This window comes from Sorex araneus, chromosome 5, assembly GCF_027595985.1.
Source record: "Sorex araneus isolate mSorAra2 chromosome 5, mSorAra2.pri, whole genome shotgun sequence".
Lineage (NCBI taxonomy): Eukaryota > Metazoa > Chordata > Mammalia > Eulipotyphla > Soricidae > Sorex > Sorex araneus.
Genome location: NC_073306.1, coordinates 22,336,057 through 22,344,695, shown reverse-complemented (window position 1 = coordinate 22,344,695; position 8,639 = coordinate 22,336,057). Strand labels below are relative to the sequence as shown.

Here is an 8,639-nt window from a genome sequence, read left to right as displayed (position 1 = left end):
TGCCAGGCCGGCCCTGGCGCTGCCCCCAGCCCTTCCACGCGGCAGACGTGCACTCCTCTGCTGTTTCCGCCAGCCCCCCACTTTGTTCGTTTGTGTTTAAAATCAATTTTATTTTTAAAAATAAAGTGTTTCTGCAGTTTAACGTGTGGGCACGCTCTGAGCTTCAGATGAATGTCGGAACCTGCTTCTGAGCCCACGGACAGACTTTGTTTCCCGGCTTGGGAGGGCTCAGGCTGCTCGGGGCTCGAGGTCACCGGGGATGCTGCACCCGCTCCCAGCCACCGGGCAGGGCAGAGCGGCTCTGCCTGGCTGGACCAGGTGGGAGCTACAGCACTTTGGGGGCTGGCCACGCCCGCTGCTTTCCACTTGCTTGTCCCCCCTGTGGGGACCTTCTCATATCTGCTGCCTGGGTTTGGAGTGTGTCTGGGCCCCCGAGACACCCTCCCTGGCATGTGCCTGCATCTGTCCCTCCCGCAACTGGCTTCCGGTTCCCTCTCCCCGGCTCCCTGCTCGCAGTCCCCTTCCTTCCGGATGGGGGGGTGGCAGGAGAAGAGGGGAGCCCGCGCTCGCCACGTCTCCTGTCTCCCTGGGACTCCACGGGCTGGGCGCTGTGTGTGTCCAGGGCCTGCTCTGGCCAAGAGCCGCTTCTCCCCTGGATTCTCCTGACTGCTCCCCAGGCTGTGACAGAAGAAAATTGGCTTCCTTTTTAAAATACTATTTCCAGCTCTGTGCTCACAGGCCACTGCTGGCGGGTTTCGGAGGACCACGCGTGGTACCGGGGATTGAACCCAGACCAGCCACATGCAAGGTCAATGTTCCGCCCGCTGTACTATTTCTCAGCCCAGCCACTGGCCTTCAGAGAAGGGGGTGACTAGTCCAAGGATGTCCCGTGAGTGGCCCGGGCCCTTCTGGTTGCATATGCCGAGGGGTCCTCAGTCCTGGTTCTTTCCTCACACCCCACTTTTGTGTAAGCAAGAGGCTACACAAGAGGCAAGAGGCTCAGCGGCTGGGGCCAGCGTGCCAAGAGGAGCCAAGACAAAGCTTCAGCTGGGGCCAGGACCCATCGGGGCCTCGAGTGTGGGTCCGGGCAAGCCTGTCCTCGGGTCTCTGTGGACAGACACTCTTGGCCAGACTGTAGTGGCACCAGAGGCTGCTTCTGCCTGTGCCTGGCACGCACCCCCGCCTGGTCAGGCCTTTCTGCAGAGGATGGTGAGTTTCAACAACTCACATCTGACCTGCTCAGCTCTGGTCTCAGGTGAGGCCGCTGACCACGGGGTGCCTGCCAGGGTCCCCCACGGGAGCTCTCATGGCAGCAAGAAGGCGCCTCACTGGACAGTGAGAGTGTCCCGAGGGTCCCCAGACGACCCAGCGCCAAGCCCAGCGCCCACTCTCCCCTTCCCGAGCAATAAAGGCTCGCCCACACCCACCCTGTGTGTGGCGCACAGTTCAATGTCCTGCTGAAGCATGGCTGTGTGTGCAACCATTGCCATAAGCAGTGGGGGACACCCGCCCCCCAAAGAAAGCTGCCCCCAACAGCAGCCACTCCCCACGCCCCTCCAGACCCCGATCCCGAACAACCACAAACCCAGCTCCTGTCCTCGTGGTGTTTTCTCCGCTGTGTGGTCTTTGACGAGCGCTTTCCCCCTTGCCAGAGTGCTCTCCGGGCCCCCCGTTCCGCAGCAGGACCGCTACTCCATTCCTCTTTGTGGCTGAAAAGTTCCAGTTGTCGGCACGTGCCGCACTTTGTTCACTGATTTGTTATCTTTTGTTTATCTGGTTGGTCTGGGGCCACACCTAGCAGTGCTCAGGGGCTACTCCTGGCTCTGCACTCGGGAGTCACTCCTGGTGGCGTGCAGGAAACTCTATGGGGTGCCGGAGATTGAACCCAGGTCCGCCTCGAGCAAGGCAAGCACCCTCCCCGCTGTACCATTGCTCCGGCTGATCCCCTTTGTTCACTGATGAGCACTGGCTTGTTAGCCTAGCCTGCAGCTGACCCAGTCAGCGCTCTGGTTACATAGTGCCCCGAGCAGCACGGGCTGTGGCCCTGGAGACCCCTGGGATTTCTGGGGTGGTCTGAGGACCCCCCTGCACCACACCACATCCTCGGGCCCTCGCATCGGGCCAACAGCCGGATATGAAGACCCCGGCTCCACTTTGAGGCTCCCACCACTAAAAGAGCAACTGAGTTGTGAGAATTCTCTAACTCCTTATCAGACACTTGGTCTGCAGGTCCTTTGTCCATCTGTCTTTCTGCCATCTGTCCTTTCACTTTCTCGATGGCGTCTCTTAAACAGGAAAAGAGACTTTTCGCTTTAGCAATTCCAGCTGCCCTTGTTGTGGCTGTTGCTTGTTCCTCTGTGTTGGGGTAAGAGGGGGCTGTCAAACCGAGGTTGGGAGCTTGCACTCCCCTCTCCTTTATCTCTGTTTCATCCTTTTAACTTTCCTGTAGTGTTGAGGGTTTGGGTTTAGTTTGAGCTGATTTTCGTAATGACTAGAGCCTCGGCAGGAGGTGCTCCCCTGGGCCGGCACAGTTTCTTGAAAGCCCCTCCTCTTCCACTACGCCTTGGCCAAACAGCAGCTGCCCGTGAATGCAAAAGGGGTCTCTGCCCTGGGTCCCCTGCAGCCCCTCCGTGTCTCAGGCCCCACACTGCACCGTCTCAGTGACTACACAACTGAAGCGAGTTCCAAAATGGTGTGGGGGAATATTTCAGCTTTTTTATAGCGTCAAGATTGTTTTTGCTGTGCTAGGTTTCTTGAGTTTCCAGCCGAGTTTTATGATCAGATGCTCATTTTTTTTTTTTGCTGGAAAACAACAGGAATTTTGACACATATTATGTGGAATTTCTGGAAAAAATTAGCATGAGTATTATTATAACAGTATGAGGTGTGAAAAGTGGACATGGCTATCTTTACGTTTATTTGAGTCTTCTTTATTTCTTTCAAAAATGTTTGTAGCTTCAGAGTGTATGTCTTATACTTTTGTTAAATGTATTCCTAAGCATTCTATTCCTCTTAATCCTATTAGAAATGGAATTATTTCTTGGTTTTATGTTTGGGTCACTCATTACAAACAACAAAAATAGAGTCAAATTCTGTATGTGAATCTCATGTCCTTGCAGCCTTGCCAAACTCATCTTTGAGAGCTCAATAATTCATCTTTGCTGATTCCTTAGGATTATCTCTATATCAGATCACATCATCAACAGAGATAGTTTTACTTCTTCCCAAGCTGGATGCCATTAAAAAATTTCCTTTGCCCTACTATCCTGTCCAGAACCCCTGATTCTATACATACTGGTTAGGACGTGCAGTTTATAGTTGTTTTTTTTCTAACTCATCTATTTTTCTTTCTTTGTAAAAAATAGTTTTATTGAAACTTATTTAGAAAAATGTAAGGGGAAAGAAAAAGTACATGTGCGAGAGGGAAGCCGGGATTCTCGAGAGTGAAAAGAGACAAGCAAGGAAATGTAGAGACAAGCACGCGAGGTGTGTGTTCAAGGGACAAAGGCTTGAGGGGCCGGCGCGGCCCGTCGCCCCCAGCCTGGCCTCCTGCCTCTGCCGCGGCTCAGAATACTGCTGACTCGTCGTTTCTCCCTGCCGCTCCGCTGCTGCTTCATCTGCTTCCAGGCGGTGCTGCTAGAAGCATGTATGTTTCTGAGTGTTACACGTCTCCGTGGAGACAACTCTGTCACTATTAACTGTCCCTCTTTATCTTCTAGGACATTTATTTTTTGTTGTTTGAAAATTTCTTTTGGACAGACTTGGAAAAAAAGAATTTTCATTAGACCAACTTCCTCTCCAGGCTGGGCTCACTCGGCGAAGGAAGACCGGGGCCACGGGACCAGGCTTGGCGTCCAGTCTCTCCTCCTTCCTGTCCCCAGCGATGGACCCAGGCCTCCTTCGGCAGTGAGACAGGGGTGAGGGGAGGACAACAGCTGCTAAGATTCTCTTTAGCCTTTTCGGGTTCTAGCGTTCGGGAAGGAGATCGGCGGCAAATATCACTGGTTAGATCCTTGCTGTTCTTTAGCTCTCCCTGGTCTCATCTCGTTTACACGACTATCGGCAAGGCAGAGACGTCTGCCAGTATTTCGCTTGGATGGGGAAACTAAAGCCAAAACAGCTGGAGAAAATGTAGCGAAGGAATGAGGAGCATCACCGTCAGCCTCCTCTCCCGGGATAGGCTGGGGGCGAGAGGTGGCGGGAGGCTTGCAAAGGTGCGAGGGGGGCTGGGCCCCGGCCCTGGCCGCGTGGGGCAGGCGAGGAGGGTGGGCGTCCGGCGAGTGTGTCGGGGTGGCGGGCCAGGCCCCTCTCCAGGCCCTTTTCTCTGTCCCCCGGGGTCACACTGAGCTGACTGAGGGTATGACACAGGTCCCACGGAAGCCAGGGGCGTGCGGTGAAGATGTGTTTAGAGGGGAGATGGGGAGACCCTGATCTGCATTGTCAGACACACACCTGCTCCCTGACTCTGGGACCCCCCACCCCACAGCAGGAGCCAAATGAAACCTGTTCCCAGATCTCCACCTAGCCCCAGGGTTCTGCTCCCTCCCTTGCCCCTCCCCTGCCTCCCCAACTCCTACCCTCACCTCTGCTTTCCTCCCCTCCCTGCCCCTGCCTCTCTCCTCTCTCCCCTGCTCTCTGGGCCCCCGCCCCCTGTGTGGGGTGGGCTGGCAGGGGCCATGGGCAGGCACCCTGTGGGGCTGGGGTGCCCTGCCTGGGAGCTCAGGAGGGTGGGGGGCCCTTTCCCAATAAGGAGGCGGGAAGTCACAGGGCAGTCACAGGCCCGATGGTCCCCTCCAATGGGGAGGACGCTCGGGAGGCAGGGCCCACAGTGCCCAGGACAGGGGCAGGCAGGCCTCAACCCACCACCAGCCCTGGTTCTCCTGCCTCAGTCCCCGGCTCCATCCCCCGGCCACTTGGTGAGACTCCCAGCCCTGTGCCCACCACACAGCCTGTGTGTCTCCAGGGGCGTGTCCTCATTCTGCAGCTGGATTCTGCTTCTCCGGGCAGGTGAGGTGTGACAAGCCGGCTGGATTCTTGCCGCCTCATTCAGGAAATCTGGGCTCAGATTAACCAACCATGCCCGGCAAGCTACCAAGAGTATCACTCCCGCATGGCAGAGCCTGGCAAGCTACCCATGACGTATTCGATATGCCAAAAACAGTAACAACAAGTCTCACCATGGAGACGTTACTGGTGCCCGCTCGAGCAAATCGATGAGCAACGGGATGACAGTGATACAGTGAGAATCCATGGGGGCGGTCAAGGGGGCACAGGGTAAGGTGTCGGATCCTCACTCAGCCACCTGTTTGCTGAGGAACCCCACTGGGGACTGAGACCACATCTGCTCTGGGGACCCCAGGGCTGGGAGAGGGAGTTCCCCTAGGCTCTGAGGGTGCCCACGTTGGTGGGGCTGAGTCCCACTGCAGCCTGAGGGCAGTGCCAGGCGACAATGGGATTAGGCCAGGGCTAGGGCGGGATAAAGTCAGGAATAGCTTATAGGGATAGGTGTAGCTTTGGCCGTGGCTAAGGCTGCGCCCGAAAGGGTGTGGGTAAATGATAAATTTAGGGCAATTGGTAGGGTTAGACTAAGACTAAGGTAAAGGTTAGAATTAGGTTAGGGTCAAGGTTTAGAATTAAGAAAGAAATTTAGAGTGTGGGTGAAAGTTAAAGTCGGGGTGATTGGCAGAATTAGACCAGGCTAGGGTAGGATCAGGGTTGGGATTGGGATTGGATCAGGGTTGGGTTTGAGGTTAGGGTTCCGTGTCAGGTTTGGCTGTGATAGAAGTTAAGAATGAGAGAGAGATGGAAATGTCAAATACAGTGTGGGTAGTAGGGTCAGGCCAGAGCTAGGGGAAGGATTTGGATCAGGATTAGGGTTAGGGTTGAGTTAGGGTTTAGGTTTGTCCATAGCGGAAACTGAGAAAGTTAAGGTGAGGGTGAGTGTTAAACTCAGCATAATAATTAGGTCTAGTACAAAGCAAGCATAAGGTTTAGGTTCGGGGTTAGGGTTACAATTAGGATTGGGACTGAACTATACAAATTACCCTAAATTTAATTAAAAAAAAAACCACTATGTTTTGGGGGGGAATGGGGGGCCACACCCAGCAATGCTCAGGTGCTACTCCTGGTGGGCTTGGGGTCCATATGGGTGCTGGGGATTGGCCATGGGTCGGCCACCTGCTAGGCAAGCGACTGACCTGCTGTACTCTCCCCAGCCCCTAACGTCCACTCTATTCTCACATGGTCAAACCGAGACCCTAACCTAACCCTAAGCCTACAGCCGCCCCCTTCCCTTCCCCCACAGTCCAGCCCCCTGTGGCACCCTCGGGCTGACCTAGGTGGGTGGCACCAGAATGGCGGTGGCCAAGGCCTGAAGCCCACAGACCTCAGGCCTGCTCTCAGCTCGGACCCGGAGTGCCCGTGTGGGCTCAGTTCTGCCACCTGCTCTTCGGCGTCTCTCCTCCCCATAAAGAAGGGGGTCCATGTCCCCCTCACTTTGGTGGCCTGATGCAGCCACCAAAGTTTGCTTCATGCTGTCCTGTCCGGAGAGGCCAGGGCCAGCGAAGGGAGTGACACACGGGGGTGCAGGCACCTGGTGATTCCCTTTCCAGGTGGGGTCACGATTGTCCTCGGGCTTTTGCCTCGTCCAGGGGCCCTTCAGGGTGACCTGGGAGGAGGGGGTACACGGACACTGTCCCCTCAGCCTGAATTCAGAGAGCAGTGCTGCCCTGGGCTGTCAGGCGGGGCGGCTCTGAGTGAAGGGGGTTCTCTCTCCCTCACGCCCCTGCAGGGTCCCTTGGGTGCCCTGGAAGGCCCGAGCTGGTGAGCGAAAGCCTCACTGAGCCTGATGCCACCGATTCAGGCTCCAGTTCCCCCCTGCTGGGTGGGCCCCCCCGGCTCGGTGCGTGGTTCGCAGGCACACGTCTGGCCTCCCGCTGCCATCCGTGGAGACCGCTGCATGCCAACAGCCCCCCCACCTCCACTGGGGGTCGCAGGGCCCCCGAGTCCTGCACCCCAGCTCCTTGGTGACCGTCTCCCCTTCCTCCTGGTGAGTCCCGAAGCAGAAGCAGTCTTGTTTCCAGTTTTTAATGTTTTTCTTGTAAAACCAAAAATATAAAACTGGCAGGGGAGCGGCAAACAGGTTCTGTACATTTTATATACACGAGGTCTGTGATTTCAAAACCGCCGGGGAGCGTGAAGGAAGGCACAGCTGAGTGCGGCCCCGGGGCCCGGATCCTGGAGACCCCCAGCCCTGGTCCCCCATGTGGTGTGTGCGTGGGAGCGGCGGCGGGCGGGACAGAGGCTGGGGGCAGCCCGGGCCCTCAGGTGTCCGTGTAGATGGAGGGGATGTGGCCCAGGCAGTGTTCGAAGGCCCCGCTGGGGAAGAAGCCACAGTCTTCGGGGCCGCTGGGCACGACGTCTTCCGAGGACTGTGGGGGCAGTGCTGGGGGGCAGGGGGCCTCGGCCAGGGCCTCGTAACCTGTGGGGGACAGGTTGGGGCTGAGGACTCGGGAGCACCGCGTTTCCCGGGCCGGCTCTGCGCCTCTGCTCCATGGGGGAGAGGAGCACAGAGGAGCACGGAGGGGCATCGGGCACTGTGGGGACAGGCAGGGCTGGCTGGGGACAGTGGGGGGGGACAGTGGGGGGGACAGTGGGGGCTCAGCGGCTGCCCTCAGGGGCTGTCCTCTCTTGGTAGGAGGAGCCCCCCACCCCGGACCTAAGAGCCCTACAGGAGGGGACTGGCCCTGAGACTGAGGGGTCCCTGCAGTCCTGACTCCCCGGCCTCTCCTGGACCTGGGTTCCGGGAGGGGCCTCTGACTGGCTGGGGGCTGCCAGCTCGCCCCTGCCCCAAAGGCTGTCCCTGGAGGCTGGACGGGTTTGGGGGAAAGGTGGGTGGGCTGCATCGGGGTGGGGATGAGCTGCCCCTGTTGGTCTGGTCTGCTCTCTGAGGCCACACCCCAAGAGCAGGAGGAGGACAGGCCCCGGGGCCCCAACTCCAGAGCGGGGGTGGGAGCTGCCTGTCACCCCGCAGAACAGTCCCTTGCAGACCCTCTGCCTGGGAAGCAGCCCTCTCCTGACACCCTGTGAGACACGGACCCTCCCAGGGGGCAGGGGAGCAGCACACAGGCCCATGAGAAGCCCCCAACCTGCTCATGCCCAGCTGTACACCCCCACTCCACAGACAGGTCACGAGATGGGTCAGAACACGTGGGCACAGGGGCTGGGACAGGTCACATGTGGAGAACACATATGTACAGGGATGGGGCAAGGGACAGGTTAAAGGACGGGAACACATGTGCACAAGGACAAGGGCCCGGGACAGGTCACATGCGGGGAACACGTGTGAAAGGGACAGGGGCCCAGGACAGGTCACATGGGGGGAGCATGTCTGTACAGAGACAGGGGTCTGGGACAGGTCACATGTGGGGAACACGTGTGTACAGGGATGGGGCCCAGGATAGGCCACATGTGGAGAACATGTGTGTACAGGGCTGGGGGCCCAGGACGGGTCACAGGATAGTCAGGTGTGCACAGGCTGGGGGTGGGGTAGATGCATGCAGTGGAGCAGAGGGTGCAGGCAGGGTTCCAGACCCTGAGACCCTCAGGCCTAACGCGCCGCAACCCTCGGGATCACACCC

General features: G+C 57.8%; 1 protein-coding gene across 1 annotated transcript in view; it reads right to left on the bottom strand.

The window, feature by feature from the left end:
• Positions 1-7,131: 7,131 nt before the first annotated feature.
• The window catches only part of GLIS1 (GLIS family zinc finger 1), a 178,027-nt gene continuing 176,519 nt past the window's right edge, over positions 7,132-8,639 (bottom strand). The window contains exon 11 of the mRNA XM_055139597.1: positions 7,132-7,480. Within this exon, the coding sequence (XP_054995572.1) occupies positions 7,323-7,480 (158 nt within the window). The 3' untranslated portion in view covers positions 7,132-7,322. The remainder of the gene's footprint in view (positions 7,481-8,639) is intronic.